We start from the raw sequence: 17,172 nt of genomic DNA on the forward strand, positions 1-17,172 counted from the left end.
ACTGTGCAACATAAATAAACCCGACTGCCTCACACTGAGAAGATACAAATCGCTTCAGGAAAATGGCTAAATCTGGCCTAAAATTCAGAGTTAAGAGGGTTGAATCATAAATAAATAATTCCACCTTTCAGACTGGTAATAAAGAGATGCTTTAAAGCAGTGTGAGGCTAATTATTTATTAATCAGCAACCCACTGGTTCAATCAAAAGGCAGCAGCAGGATTTGATTTCAGGACCATGGACAGCATCAGATGACGCGACTTCATGTCATGTTGCTGACGGCTTCCTTTAATATGACGGGATGGAAGAAACCCAGTCAGATCAGATAATTACTGCGTCATTAGACCCTATTAATGCTCTTTGATTCAATAAACGCATGATTAAACTGATTAGGAGGATCTCATTGATTAGATTCACAATGTTTTTGTAGTGTTCTGCTGGTCTGTTGGACGGTGAGGAGATTATTGGTATTTTCAGCTGCTTTTCTGGTCTGTTTTTGCACTGATGCAGATTTATCTGACTACAACGTCAGCCTTTGGGATTATGTAACAGCAAAGCAAACAAAACAGTGAATGTGCTGCTGAAAACCTTTTTGTTTGCAGTCTGATGGCTGTACATGAAAGATGTGCTTGCTGGTTTTCGTTTTTCTTTTTATTTTTTTCAGTTTTTTTCTTGTATCTAGTAGGAAAACAGACTCACAGCTGTCTTATATCAAAGTTCCTAGAAAGACTTCAGCCCTTTTAGGATCCTGAGCGGATCTTTTACAAGGTTTTTGGGTTTTGCTTTGTGTGTCTCTGTCTTCCCATAAACTCAAGAATGATAACACAGATCTGACATTAATGTGACGCACACATCCGTCCAATCCCAGGCTTGGTTTTACTGGGTTTAAGTTTATTTCTGCTTGCATTTTGGGATGTGTGTGAGTCCCACACATTTCATCAGCCAGAATCTGCCTGTTAGAATTTCATTCCTCTCATGTTGACTTTGAGTTTTTGCTGTGAGGAATTATTAGAAACCGATGTAAGATTTTATTTGACTGCGTGCAGAAACACAGACGCTTCGTGTAGTTATGTTTATTTCTAGTTGGCCTAAAGGTCTTCTGTGTCTCTGTAACCGTTTTGCATCTCTCATGTCGTCTTTTTGCATCTTTGATGTCATTTTTTGCCTTTGTGGTTATATATATATATAAAAGTTCTGTTTGTTTTTGTTACTATTTTAATGATTTATAGCAAGAAATATCACTTTAACTAATCTTGTAATTGACTAAATAGTTGCTGTCTGTCTTCTTGGACATGTAACACCAACTTTCACACCGTTGATGACTAAGTGCTACATCCTTCCCCGATTACACCGGCCTCCAGATTCTTACTACTGAGATGAGTATCTGTGGGATACTGACAGTCCTGATGATGGGGGACTAGTTTGTCAACAAAAAAAGGACCTACTCAGTTTTCAGCAGATGGTGATAATGTTACAGGTGATCAGTGTCGGCAGACACATAGAAATGCATTAAAGAAAAGCAATAGGCTAATAAGAAGAAGACCTGAAATAAGTGTTTTATCCTTGGCCTGACTGGCGCGTGTAGCTTCTTCCAGGGCCGTGCTGCATGATGACTGAAAGCGGTTTTCATGTCTGTTCATTTCCACGGTTCGCCACTGATAGTCCACATTGTTCTTCTTTAGAGAGGAACAAAGATATTGTACATCTACCAAGTTCTGTTCTGCATGCTGATTGCTGATTGGCTACAACGGGCCGTTTCATGTGAAGCCCTTCGTCATTATTGTGCAACTCACTTTGCAGACAAATCAATTAATTTATGCAAATAGGAGCAGTACTTGGCGGTTGTTGAGCGATGCTGAGTCTCGTCATGTGTCTGCGTGAGTGGAGGAAAGGTGGAGGGTGAGTGGGCGGAGGGACAGATGCCCCTGTTGTGTTGGCAGGATGTGTGTGTTTGCCAGTGTAATTTTCAGCCTCTGCGGTTTGGAAGGTTAAGGGCGATCACTCTGCCCGAATCACGGAGCGAGATACTCCAGATTAAATCTGGAGCATCCGAGCGTCGGGACACGCGGCGACCAAGGCCGCCTGAGAGTGTTCACTTGTTACACTAATAAGTGAACTTCACTCAGCGCTTAATGATGCTTTCCATTTGTTCTCTTCCCTCTTTTAAAAGTAAACGTATATGGAAAATGGAGGCAGGAGTTCAGCTCTGCATCGGAGGGAGTTGATTGTCACTCTGTAATTTTCGGTCTGACAACCTTGTAAATGTGAGAGGCGTAGGTGTGCCGGTGACAAGGAGCTTGCTTTCCAGCTGACAGCGCCACAATGCTTGTCACTTGATGCTTTTCTCCAATCAAACGCACATTATTCAAATGTTTGAAAAATGTCACTTTTAACACTGTATGTTTTTATTTCCCTGCGAGTGTCCAGCAGCTCGGTGATCTCTGTTACGGAGATGTAGCACAACGTATGGCTGCTGATGTGCTGACATAACCGTCCCTGGGGCTGTGGAAAATTCTGACTTTCACTTTGGCTCTCTGGATGTCAACAGGGGTCAGATCAGTACAGTCCTGTCCTGTACTGAAGGGTGTGGGACAGTGACCCTCTCTGCATACCCACTGTTTTCACACAGGTGCCAGGATTTCATCTGATTGCTTCAGATTGCCGGATTTGCATGGCCCGCTTCTATTTTCACTCTTTTTAATCTGGATTCAGTTTAGCACAGAGGGATCCCCAATCTGCATCAGTATATGTGTGTGCAGATGGATAAACTCCGTCTAGTAATCATATATACATGACAAGTTATGTGCAAGACTTCTTAGGGATTCAAATAGACCCTGTTGCTGTAATGGCTGAGAAACTAAGCAGTTGTGAAGAAGGCATGGTGTGTAACAGGGGTATTAGCCAGGAGTCAAGCTAGTAAATGTGTTAGATCTCCCACCTGGCCTAGGTTCTGAAGTCACGCACCACTTCAGAGGAAACCATGCATGTGCTTACTTTATGCAATCTGGAGAGCAAATAAGCTGTTTGGGCCTCACAGCAGCTCTGGTTCGACTCCAACCTGAGCATTTTTCTGCACGTTACACGCCCACACTTCCTCCCCCACGTTTCTGTCAAATACTGTCACCATCTAAAAGATATCCCCCAAAACAAAATTATACCAAGTGAGCAGCTTTATCACTGTGGTTTGAGTTTATTCCAATATCAGAGCAGTCGGCGTCTGGCCAAACATGGACCGCCAGCGATGGATGTAACGGATTACATCTTCTGATGTAAACAGAAACTATTCATGTCCTTCTTTTGGGCTTTTGAGGGCATGGCTACTTAAAATGCAGCCCCTCCCCACTGAATTATGGCTGCAGAATTATGACCAGAATAATAATCACAATTATTTTGATCAATATTGTAATCACGATAATTAATCACGATCACTCATTGTGTCTGGAAAAACATGTATTTTTAATGCACCACTTGTAAATAATCTATTATACATATATATAATAACCTATACCAACTTTATACACACACACACAAACATATATATATATATATATATATATATATATATATATATATATATATATATATATATATATATATATATATATGCATGAACAAGCAACTCCGTCCACGGCGGGGCAGGTTGTGTATGTTAATGCAACATGTTGTAAAAATGTTTGTATATTTACCACCTCGATCAGCTGTTTAATCGAAACAATCCGTTTTATCTGCAGCAGGAACAATCTGGAAGCGCCATCTTACCGCTTCATGCTTTTCCGTATTAACCACGCCCACCTGAAATGTCCAACCAATCCAACAATACTTAACTAGCTGCTGGTAAAAGGTGTGCGCGCTTGGTATTTAGGCAGTTTAATGAAGCCTTAACCACGCGTTCGCCCTCTGGTGGTTGGCAGACTACTGGTTGAGAACCTGAGTGATCAGAGACGCATGCAGCATTTAATTGTGGCCACCAAAATCATGATCACAATCAAAATTTCAATTAATTGTGCAGCCCCACTGAAAGGGTGATTTGCAAACAGTAAGATCCCAGTCAGAGCTGACTGAAGGTTAACTTTTAGTTAGTATTGAGCTCTTACAGCGTAAAACTGACATGAAACTGTCGGGTTGAATGCCTTATTTTTTTATAGGTGGTAACATAAAGAGGATGCTTGTATTTTTAAATTTCCTTTCTCCCACCAGCTGATATTAATCAATTCTTAGAAATGTTTGCCATGCACTGATTTAGGCCCCACAGTCATGGGATGCTAATCCATCTGCTCGAGACACCCTACCTGTGCTGGCTATTCAACTGCTGATGGGCATTTCAGGCAAAAATACCACTTGAAAATCACTGAGAATTATTCCGCCCACCTTCACCCAGTGCCATCATGTTCTCGTGCTGTTACTTTTCCATTTAGCTTCCATTGTTCAGTAGCTGTAGAAGGCACATTCATGAGGTTTTAAGCGGCATGCTGCTCTGTCTGCTTTGATTTGCAGAACAGCTCTGCTCATTTTCCAGCTGAGTGTGTGACGACATGTGACAGCAACATACAACTCTGTTGGAAGCTTTGTTTATGAGGCTTTTTCACACTCGCTGACTGAGTGTTCAGCTCACCTACAGCAGTATCATTCACAATTTTGCAGTGGGGAAGGGGGCCCCTGGAACACCCTTGGCCCAGGGGCCTGTGCACTTTTAATCCGGCCCTGGGGGTGGGGGTGGGGGGCACAGTCCTGCAGAGTCCCTGCTGCAACACATCAAAGGCTGATTAGCCGACTGGATCAGAGTTTGACGTCGAACGCTGCTCCAGTCGGCTCATTAAATCTGAAATTTCTGAAGAAGAATAAGTGAAGTTTCAACAATATTTGCCTCAGTTACACAATTACATGTTTTATTTTATATATTTATCATTTATAATATATATCCATATGGTTTGTAAGATTGTATGCATTTGCAATAGTTATGTTTCATTTAAAATTGATCAACTTCATATATGTGAAAAATAGTTTAGATTTTTATCTATATAAACTTTGTCCCCTGTAAGGGGTCCCTGGCCTCAAACCCCCTGCGTTAGACAACAGGAAAGAGGAAGCGCGCTCAGTCTGTCGGCAGCTCTTCCTCCTGCAGGCATAAAAGGAGATTTGAAATGATCATTTTCAGATGCGCTCCTGCCAACCCTTCACAATGTTTGTCTTCCAAACATCAGTGTGTTCCTGGAAGATTTGTGTGATGGAAATAAAAGAGAAAATATGTTCTTCTTATGAGGAAGGAGAACTGTGGTTTCCTGGCAGAGCGAGCACCAGTTGTGGAAACTGGTTATTTTTTTTCCAGTAGTGACCGTTTTACTGTTTGTTTCTTGCTAATCTTGTTGCACAAACAAGCCTGATTACCTTGATATCTCAGGAAATTGAATAATAGTTCAGCTCATGGTTCACTGCAGACAGAAAATAAGATGCGATTGTGCTGCCAGCTTATTTCCCATTGCCAGACGGGGTTTAGTGACAGATTAATCCGGAGTGAAAAGTTACTTTTCCATGTAGAGTTCTGTGACAAATGGCAAATGATCCTGTTTGATTCCAGTTGTTTGTTTGTGTTTTGTTCAGGTTCATCTTGGTCTTCAGCTGCCTGGTCCTCTCTGTGTTCTCCACCATCCCAGCTCATCAGGATTTCTCCTCCCACTGCCTCCTCGTTCTGGTAAAAACCCCGACAACAGTCAGCTGCCAAAACTAATCTCACTTCTTCCTCCCAAACTGTTCACACAGCAGCCTGACTTTTAAACTGACTGGAAAACAATGGTGACGAGCACCAAAGGCTGTTCTCATTGATCTAATCCGCACCTTCTCTCTCCATCCTCCTAAATGTAACCAACAAATCAATGTCAGCAAAATGTCTTGAAGGATGCATCACTCCCTAAAATTCACCATGACTGCAGGAGGAAACGAGGCATCATAGCGTGTTGTGAGTTCATTCAACGCTCCTCTGACAGGAGTCTCAAAACAGCAGCAGCAGATGATGAAGTTGTCACACATCACATTTAAATGACTGGTTTCATCTTCCTGTGTCCTCCACTCCTTGTTTGTTTTCCCAACCTCCTTTGTTTGCATCAAAACTGGGAAATGACACATGAAAATCAAAACTGAGGTAAATAATCGAGGGTCCAAAGTAGCATTACTGAACACTGACTGATTTTCTCAATGTGGTGCAGGGCAACGACAGCTCTGGGAATGTGCAGAAATGTCAGGGCGGCTTCAAAAAAGGGTCAGAAGCAAAGAAGAGTGGTACCTCACTAAAATGTTGTCAGTCGAAGAGTGAGCTGATAATATCACACACTTTGAACATCAAGCTATTTATAGGTCAACCATCTCTGCTTGAACATGATGATATACTATATCAGTCAGTGGATAATGGTTTAATGTTTCCCAATATCTTAAATTCTGCCACCAAATGATTTCACTTCAGTTTGATTCAGAAAACAGCGATCAGTATGAGATGATATGTTATGTTATGTTATGTTATGTTAATTTTGAACAGCAGCTTGAATAATGATTAAAATTTACATACAAAACAAAAAAGCAAAGAAAACTGTCATAGTTGGTGGTGGTGTGGACCCAAATGCCAGACAGAATGGCAGGAGGTAGACTAGTTGCATGAACAGGTTTTAATCCTTAAATTAAAACTAAACTGTACAGGACAGAGACAAAACAGGCTACTAAAGATAAGCTAACAAAATGAACCATCACTGAAGAACAGAAACCAAGTAGTATATACACACACAGAGCAAGAACGCAGGTGGCTTAACTATTTGAGTCCATGTGAAGCTAATGAACGGGAAAGCACAACAGGAAACAAGACAAAGGGGAACTAAACATGGAAAGCTACAAAATAAAACAGGAAACCTAAAGTCACAAAAAGTCCAAATCATGACACAAAAGTAAAAAGTCATACTAAATAAAAGCAGGAAAAATAAAAAGAAATCCTACATGTTCAAAAAGGAGTAGGAAGAAGTACGAAACGTATTCATTCCTACTCCTTTTTCTAAATTTCATTGCTACACTTAATATAAATCACACAAATGACATGAACTGTGCCTGTCAATCTAGATGTGACTACATGAGCAGCTACAAACACACCAGCTATGCATATTCACTCGGTCACTTGTACTGAGCATGCACGATATGCATAAGCAACCCACACATATTCACTCTAGACTGTTTTATCCATCAACACATAAATATGAAACATTTTAAATAAATACCAATATTCTTATCTATTTGCCACATATCACCATCCAGCTGTGCCTGTTTACCATCACATCATCTGTTAGTACCAAGCAGCAACCTGTGAAGCCTGTGCGGAAGTGCATAAAACCGCAGTTCCTCCTTCATCCACTAGGGGCTGCAAAACAGAGCGAATCCCCAGACTCCCATGTTAAAAAGGCCAACTTCACGGCAGAAATAAACATGTTTACAGCCTCGTTCAAAAATCCATTATAGGTTTAATAGGTCAGGTTTACCTTCATGACAACTGTGGGGGGAGTAAATTTTTTTCTAAATCGCCCTATAAAAGTAATTTAATCTCAAAATTTGGCATTATTAGCGGCGTGTCCTTTTGATTGACAGGTACCCGATATTCCACTTCAAGTTAGAAGAATGCAGAACAACCGGGGTTTTTGGCCAGTTAACGTGACTTAACTTTAGCCCGCTTACCTCCATTAGCTGGTTAGCTCCTGTTATCTCCAGGTTAGCTCGGTAAGCTCTTAGCTACAAAAAGCTCGGAGTTCACTTGATATCAATCATCCACCATGACGCTCACAGCCCCCCTTCTCAGCTCCACCTCTTTGCCTATATTTGTATTTTCTGGGTGAGACGACACGCTTGCCTCTGCCAAGATGGTGGTAAGAACCGCCCACCGAGCTTTAATTCAGCTGTTCAGAAACCTTGGGGTGACGTCACGGAGGCTACGCTATCTGTTTTTATACAGTCTATGGTTAGTACAGACACATCTGTATGTGTCATTGCGTCTTTGTCCTCATTACCAGCTTTAGAAGTTATATATTTTTGGTCACATCACACAGATAATTTCTTTTTTTCATTTTTTAAATGTGCTTTTGCTAACTTACAGACAGGATTAGACTTTAATATTGGCCTTGATGATGCTGTCAGATGTGGTTCATTTGCATTTCCTGTCCAAAGAAGCTTTTAGCAGAAAACAGTCTGACCAGGCAAAATAAAACGAAATAATCTTTGCGTGTGAGCGTCAACATTTCCATTTTCCTCCAACACAACCTCAGGACACCAGTATAAATGGCAGACTGGAGCTTGTCTTGCTTTAAGTACTCACGGAACTAAATTGAGTTCAAAGTTTCCTTCAGAGACAGAGTCAGAAAGGAGCACGCGAGCCACCAGTGGGCATGGGAGGGGGAAAAAAGGCTTTTTAAAAGACTCTCCGTGTGACTCAACCTGTGTTTTTTAAAAGCCTCTAACAGAAAGAAAAGGTCATTTTTTTGTGCACTGCAGCATATCCTGCAGATGATTACCCCTGCAGCTGCAGCTACCATTTCACAAAGTGGATGGCGCTAATTACATCAGTGTTATCTAATGGAAGCTGTTGCAGCATGTGTGCATTAACACACGACCTGTCTCAGTCATTATCTCGCACAATCATTCCTATACCTGTCGTCCGTTTTCATGGCAAAAACATTAATGATGTATCAGTGACAAAGTTGCAATGATAAACAATCAGTTATTTGCACTGATGAGCTGAAACAGACTGATGGCAACACTTCCACAGAGATGGCGGCTTGTTGGTTCCTCTCATCCATGTTTCACATCTTCACACCTGCACAGGAAAATGTTGATGAGCAGGGATGGGCTCAGGATTTTTATTAATACTAATTAGTAGAAATTCTGTCAAAGCTTCAGTTTCTGCTTTTTCTGTTTTTCAACCATTTTCAGGGAAATGTGTTTGATTTTTTTTGCTTTTATGTCTCGTCCTGCAAGACATGCCGATAACGGCGATGTCAGAGAAGCTGCTGGTTGACAGAGGAGGACGGCCTTAGTAGGAGGGACATGTTGAAACTGTCTATTGATTGCTAACCTGGTGGTGTAACAGACTCTGACAATGACAGTGGTCAGTGAAGACAGCAGGAGGTGTAATACAGAATCACAACTTGAATTGGGAAGCAAATAAAAGTTAACCCTTTAAAGCTCAAACTAAGAACAACTCGGGTGAGAAGTCCAATTTTTAAAACTGAAGTCTTTACTCGGCCCTTTAACAAAATCTGAAAAAAACAATGTTTTATTTTTAGTTTTTTTTTTATCATTTATTACCATGCAATAGACAAAAATATAGTAGTGTAAACTTCTGCCTTTTGGTATCCACCAGGGTAAAGAGGACGTGTATATTCTGGTGTTCAGAAGGGTTTTGAGTAAAGTTTCTACCATAAAGGGAAGCAAAATGTCTCAGACAGTGTATGTATGAAATATGATATGATTGGCTTTATAAAGGAAGTCCAGATACATGGTGAATAAACAGGCAATGGTTAGAACAACTGTTGGCACAAAGAAGTGGAGAGGACAGAGTTTACGTGGTGCTGCACGGAGGTGAGACGGGAAACAAGGCAAAGTCCAGGTCGATGAATAAGGCTGATTGGTGAACAGTCTGGACATGGATAACATGGCAAGAGAACGGAAAGTATTTTAAACACAAACATGTCAGATATGTGAACCATAATAATCAGTCCCACCAATGGGTGCAGTCAGGGCTCCATGGCAGGGGTGCTTATTTCATCACAACACCGGGCCTCCTGTGGGGGCTTTGGATGTAGGAGGGGCTTATATCAGCACGGTTGCTCATTGATAAGAAAAAGAATAATGCATGTTTTTACATCTGTCTCCATAAAATGCTGATTTGTCGCAAGTGGTAGTTTTTCCTTTTAAAGAATCAGTGAAAGAGGATGAATACCTGCTAAAATGGCAACACTGTCCTAAGTTGCCATCAGTGAGCACCAGTTGGAGGAACGTCTAATTCCAGTATTTGCCCAGATTCCTCTTCAGAAGCATCAGGAGTACAAAATATATTATGGAAAATAAACTGAATAATTTTTTTTGCAGTTCTGACCATTTTCATGAGGATTTCAAGACCAGTACAGTTACTGTCCTCTGTATTCCAGCGGAAAACAAATGCATGGGTAGTTCAGATGGTGGAGGTGAGGGGCGGGGGGGTGGGCGCCACAAGCTCAGTTCATAGACAGCTGAGGGGTAGTAGCTATTCCCCAGCCTTGCTGTACAGCACTTCTGGGCCCTGTGGGGCCTCCCAGAGCGCAGAGAAGATATGGTGGTGGACGGGGTGAGTGACATCTGATGATTCTTCAAGCCTAGCTTTGGCAGTGTGACCTCTAGGTGTCTTTCAGGGAAGGGACCATGTTTGCTAGCCTCTAGAGTGCTTCTGTGCAGTTTACCAAACGTCCCAAAAAGGAATGTGTCAGAACGCTCTCTCAGACGGCGGTAGATGATTTTCAGCAGACCGTGAGGGATTTTGTTTGTCCTCAAAGTCGTGAAGAAGTACAGTCTCTGGTGGGCTTTCCTCACTGCAGCAGTTGTGCTGATGTTGCATTTTAGATCATTTTTTGATGTTGGATTGCAGGAAAATAAATTGAATTGCACTAAATTTATTTTGAACATGTAAAAGGCACATAATAGCCATACAGTATTAAACAGACACAAATAGAAATGCATGCATAAAGCAAACATAACTAACAACTACATATTCTCTTTACATATCTGAAAAGAAGAGGGAGGAAGTAGTCATCCCACCCCCACCCTCATGAGTCATTAATAATACAATTCTTACCTTCCTATCAGTAGCATGATATTTCTAATGATATATCATTATCTGTAGCATTAACAACAAAATTCCATAACATTATAACACATACATACCTGAAGATTACGCCAAAGTACTTTAATACCAAAAACTATTAGTAACACCCAGTAATAATCAAACACCCTCCTCATTTATATACCTTGTAAAAATAATTCTTTATATTTCTAATAATTTCTTTATATTTTGATTAACTATCATAACATCCTAAGGATCTCATTATAGATATTAGTACTTGATAATTAGCTGCTCTTGTCAGAAATGTGTCCACTGTTTTTCTGTCTTATTTACATTTACATGTGTGTTTTCATAGTTATAACACAAAGGCACTATAGTTCTTTTGTCTATCTATCCATTTTCTTAGCTGCTTAGTCCAATACAGGGTCGCGAGGAAACTGGAGTCTATCCCAGCAATTATTGGGCGAGAGGCAGGGTACACCCTGGACAGGTCACCATTCCATCACAGGGACACACAGAGAGACAGACAACCATTCACTATCACACTTATTCCTAGGGACAATTTAGAGTTACCAATTAACCTTACATGCAGGTCTTTGGACGGTGGGCAAACTCCACACAGAAAGGCCCCCCCCACCCCAGCCAAGGCTCAACCAGCGAACCTTCACGCTGTGAGGCCACAGTGTTAACCACTACCCCACCATGAAGCCCAGTTCTTGTGTCCACTTTGGATTACCTTTTGTCTTTTAACTTGCTTTTTTTTTCTTTTCTTTTTTTTTTTTTTTTTACTAATCCATAAATATAAAATAAAGAAAGCTGTCCTATACATGTAATGGGCTGTACAAAAAAACTTTTACTTTAAAACATTTGAGGGAACCATTCATATGGAGGAGAAAAGAAGTCATGGGAGACAGGCCTGATGGAGGGATGAATCCTTCCCTTAGCCCAGACATCAATATCATCATTACATAAAGAAATATACGGCAGAAACATCCAAAGCAGAGCTTTGGAAAGTCATTCAAGAAGCCCAGAAAAGTGTTTATGAACACAACTGAGAGAAATGACACGAAAGCTTGTCAAGAAGGTTTAAAGTGTGTTGAAGAATAAAGCTGCTCTGAACCAAATGATCACTCTAAAGCTCCTTAAAGCTGGACAAAAAGATTGTTAGCCTCATGTACTGTCTTTCTATTTACATTTACACATATTTGGATAAATCTTTCACTTATTTCCTGTTTTCCCGACAGCATATACCATTAAACAGCTGGTGGCTTTAAGACACACTACAGAACTTTTGCCATTTTCCCCATCGCACGCCCCCCTATTGACTTCTAATTTGGCATCCATGTAGTGTCCCACCTGACGTGCTAGCTCTGTCCAGCCAGAAAAATCTCTGCTGCATTGTCACGTTGTGTGCCAGATGATAGTGCGGTTTCTCTGCCTCGAGGTGGTGCTGGGTAGCGGCTTCAGATGTGCACATGTTAGATGTCACTGTGTCATTGGTCAAGTCTGGAATGTTTTATGGTCAGAAAGTTGCGTAATGTATCATTAAGATGTTTGAGTTTCTAAGTTTCACCTCAACTCTTTGGACAGCTCTCAGCCATCTTATCAGCAGCTGGCTACCAAATGTTAGTCATATGTCACCATCGTCACCAAAACGATGTTGTCTGTGTCTTTGACAGGAGTTTGTGATGATTGTGGTGTTCGGGTTGGAGTACATCATCCGTATCTGGTCGGCCGGATGCTGCTGTCGCTACAGAGGATGGCAAGGTCGTCTGCGATTTGCCAGGAAGCCCTTCTGTGTCATCGGTAAGTAACAAAGAACAAAACCATTTCCACCTTTCGATTGGTTCCTCTCTTCGCTCTGATAAAAACAGAGTCCACGGTAAGAACCCATTGGAGCTTGGAGTGTTGACATAAAGAGGCTGCATTAGCTGACTTTCATCATGTCTGCTGCTGTAGACACCGATCTCTGCTACATCTTGGAAAGTACAGTATTTCTGTGAGGGAGTGGGAGTTGTAGGTCATGCAGAGTGCTGCGAGTTCCCACCGTCACGTTCTGCCGCCGGCGCCATCATTCACCAGCATCGAGGGAAAGTTAGCAAAACAAAAGGCTGAAGATAAAGTGCAACCTAAAGATTTACAGTGGGCGGGCAGAAGACGGGATGGGATGTGAAGGGTGGAAATAATGAGAGGATGGGGCCGTTGATCAGTCTGTGGCTCTCAGGGATCATCGTAATTAATAAATGAGATGTGTTCTTTCTTCACCATACTCCGTTTTAAAATGTATTCCCATGTGAACCTGCACCTGTCGTCTATGAACAGAGCATTATGGGATTTTTTTTAAGTTTGTAAAGTTTTATCTTCTTACAAACATGTTTCAAGGTTTCTCTGAACTCTCCAACATCCTAAGTTGAGGAGAGATCAGAACTGCAGGCAAGTCAGTCCAGTGCCCCCATCTCCCTCAGCCATGCTGCAGAATTTGGTTCTTCGTCTTCCAGTTGAAACATCTCATGCTTCTCTCTGCTTAACAGCAGACTTCCTACTTTCTCCAGAATGCTTCTTTGTATTTGTCATACACTAAAATCAGAACGTCTTATTCCAAAACGGTGAAATATCAGGCATTCTGGTAGCGGTTGTCATGGAAAATCCATTGATGCTTGGTTTTTATTATGGTTCCTAACTGGGTAAAGATACCACCCAGAGTGAGAAGGTCTTGGCTGCAGACTGGAGAATGAGGCAGGGCTGGATATTGGACGGGGCTGGATGTCCAACCCCGCCCCCTCAACATTTTGATTGGTGGCCATTGCTAACCCTAACCCCTAACACCCATTGTCCGTCTAATCACGCCCATTTGACATATAATCACACCTATTAGACACGCAAATCCGCCCAATATCCAGCCCCGCCCTATTCTCCAGGCTGCAGTCGGGGGTTATTGCCTAGAGTTGACAAAGCAGCTGATCTACAACCTTGTGAAGGTTGTCTTGCTTGGTTAATGATTTGTTTTTACACTGGGACATGTGGATTTTTTTTATTTTTTTTGTGTGTGTATTTTTCAGTTTTTGTTAGATTATTTTGTGTATTTTATTTCTGCACTTTTTAGTTTTTTTGGCTGAAGGGTTTCATATTTCTAAGAATCCCTTCCTCTCTACAGCGAGGAACTTCAGTGTTCCCAACTATAAAAAAATGTTCTAAGCAGCTTGCCTGGAAGTCTTTGTGCCAAAACAAAGTCAGGTTTGGTCCAAATAATTCCTAAAATTTATTTATTTTTTTTTTTTTTTTTTTGCGTGTTTGTGACTTCCAGGAAACTTCCAGTGATCTCATAAATTAAACAGACTTTAAATCAATTTCATTTTAAGTGGTGTGAAAAGGTGATTTGTCCCCAGGAGTCATTTAAAGGCCATTAGGACCAAATCCTTTTAGGGGGGGCACTCTCTGAGAGACACATCTGCTGACAGGTTGGATGTATGACTCCGGCTTCATGGTGGCTATAACTCACACAGTCTGGTCGACAGGAAACGCTTTGTGAATGTCCTGGAATGGTTCGCCTGAGGATGAACAGCGATGGGACACAGCTCCACTAATGTGTTTGTCTGCTGTCCTTGTTTCTCTCCTGCAGCCTGACAGAGGAACTTCAGTTCATCTTAACAAACTTCTCAGACATATAAAATTATTTATAGTTCACTTTTGGTTTTTCTGTATGATGAAAGTTGAACAGACAATGTTTATTTGTGCTTTTTCATACGGTGGATGTGTGTTTTTTCAGATGTTTTCAACATCTTGTTGTGTCAAACTCCTCTTTGAAAATATCTATATTCTATTAACCTTTTCTAAAAAATTAAAATAGCCATATCTGACTCTCAGGATGACACAATAATTAGCTATAATTTATAAGATCATTTTACATATATTCTCTTTTTTTTCTGTTTTCTTGCCATATGGAACCAAGGGCAAAGCTTTGATTTGTACTCCGATAGGGACATAAGTGTCCTACACAGGTTGCTGGAAGACAAGTGTCTTGTCTAGTTTTTAAAGCAAAATATTCTATTTGGATTTATTAATTAAATATAATGCAATTTAGACGAACGGTTGGTTTTCTGCTGGAAGTACAATAAGATGACCACAAGGTAGGGCTGGGCGATTAATCGGATTTTAATCTCAATTACGATCTGGGTTTTCAACGATCATAAAAATAAAAGAGTGCGATTATTTTTCTCTTTGCAGTTTCCTCTCCTGCTGTCTTCAGCTGTTAATCGAGCATCTCTGGCATGGCTGCGCTGTGCTGTAAACTCCTCCCACCGCCGCTTTGGTTTCATTCAGACACTGTTGCCAACTTGGCGACTTAGCTAAAAGCGACTAGCGACAAATCTAGCAGCTTTTACTGGAGTTATTAGAGACTTTTCTGGTGTTTTGGCGACTGGCTTGAAGGCACATATTGTTCTGCAGTTACTGTAAGGAAGGAGCAGCGGGAGCCTCTCCCCGTCCTAAAGCACTCCCAGGCGGCCAGTCTCAGTCGGCTGCAGGTCAATGTAGAATAACTGCAGTAGGTTGTGGAAGTTCAAAACAACATAGTTTATACCATTGTCAGTGAGAACTGGCTGCTTTACAACAGCCATCAGCCTGCGGAACAAGACCTCCTCAAATTGATTATTATTATATACTACAATATTGAATTTTCCTTTGGGGATTAATAAAGTATTTTTTATTTCATTTCATTTCATTATTTTCATATACATAGTCCGGCGAGTTAAACACTGTAATATTCCTCCGTTACGGGGAGTTACCATAGCAACGCGTTAATCAGCTGGTTCAGATCAGCTGTCTTTTAACAGGTGAATCAGAGAAAAACGTTATTTGGCATAAAACGTACATCGAGGCCAACGTAAAATAGTTCCTATATAAGCGGTAAAAGTGGATTAAACAACACTGAAACGTGCATTAGACGGTTATAATGCGTGACACGGAGTCAAGAACTCCACGATGCGCGGCGTTGTTTAAAAATACAGGATAATTGTGTTAAATAATTGAGATCTCAATTTCAGTCAAAATAATCATGATTATAATTTTAGTCATAATCGAGCAGCTCTACCACAAGCAACAAGTGTCCTTGTTTTGAAATGGACCTCCTCAGCAGGTTGTCTCTTTGTGTGCCTGCTAATGAGTCATTCATTTTGAAAAAAGGAAACGGATAAAGGTCTTAACTTCTCTCTTTTTAGATTTCCTTGTATCATTCTGTAGATCTGTGACTTGATACGACCACGTCACACCAGAAGCATCATATTAACAAAGCGTCTGAATACGTAAAGTTTTTCAGCCTTGGTCGCTGCAAACAGTCTGAAACACCTGAAAACATGATGAACACTTTTCACCAACTCAGTGTGAAACATATTAATGGGCAAAATGTTCCAGTTTTCAACCAAATGATGAGTTTTAAAAAATATTAAGAAAAAAAACATGAAAAAAAATGACATCATGTTTACTGGAGGATTCCTGATTTACTGGGACTTCTTCATCGGGAGTAAAACCTTAAAACCCTCTGCTTCCTCACAACGGTTGGAGGATAAGATCATTTCATCGACGCGTCACTAAAACTCTGTTATTTGTTCAAACCTTCTGCTTCACACAGAAACAAAAACCAGCAGCAGAAAAGTATTCATACTCCTTGTCAGCTGTGAGTGTGGAGGCAGCAGCCAGCTGAGGTTAACAATAAATGCCTCACCCGTATAATTTACAGCTCGAGTTAGTCTGCAAGTCTAGCAAACTGCACCAGTTTCCACTTCCAGCTTTCTGCTTCAATATGCTGGAAGATTTTTAGACTTCATCACAATATGCTCGACATTCCTCCTCTTCCTCCCGCTGTGCAAAAGAGAGACTTCATTGAAATAGTTGCTGCCATCTTGTGCTTATGATGTGTGTGTTGTAGTGATCATGGATGCTGAGGTCACGCTTACTACAGATATGATGACAGAGTTCACGTCACTCAAACCTTGTGCTACATTATAAATAAATGAAATGAAAGAAAAGTGGATTTAATGTGGAGCTGAAGCGGAGACGCATCAGACCAGAAACACTTTCTTCTGTTGTCCTGTTTTGGTGAGTTTGTGTGAATTCTAGCCTCAGTTTCATGTTGTCAGCTGACAGGAGTGGCGTCTGGTATGGTCTCCTGTCCATCTGCTTCATGACTGGACATGTTGTGTGTTCAGAGACGGTATTCTAAAAAAAATCAATATTTTTTTTTGTCAAATAAATAAAATGAATGCACTATAGATTTTTTTGTAATTTTTATTGTTTTTTTTATTGATCTTTTTACTTGTCTTCTTGGGCATATTAGCAGCATGG

At 40.9% G+C, this 17,172-nt stretch overlaps 1 protein-coding gene across 1 annotated transcript in view; it reads left to right on the forward strand.

Moving 5' to 3' along the window:
* Positions 1 to 1,866: 1,866 nt before the first annotated feature.
* Positions 1,867 to 17,172, forward strand: part of LOC306772804 (potassium voltage-gated channel subfamily KQT member 5-like) — a gene marked incomplete at its 5' end in the record, with an annotated part of 44,487 nt that continues 29,181 nt past the window's right edge. Inside the window, 3 exons of the mRNA XM_079262429.1 lie at positions 1,867 to 1,898; positions 5,598 to 5,688; positions 12,513 to 12,639. Of these exons, the coding sequence (XP_079118555.1) occupies positions 1,867 to 1,898; positions 5,598 to 5,688; positions 12,513 to 12,639 (250 nt within the window). The remainder of the gene's footprint in view (positions 1,899 to 5,597; positions 5,689 to 12,512; positions 12,640 to 17,172) is intronic.

Source organism: Telmatherina bonti (genome assembly GCF_933228915.1).
Source record: "Telmatherina bonti genome assembly, chromosome: 3".
In the NCBI taxonomy this organism is placed as follows: Eukaryota; Metazoa; Chordata; class Actinopteri; order Atheriniformes; family Telmatherinidae; genus Telmatherina; species Telmatherina bonti.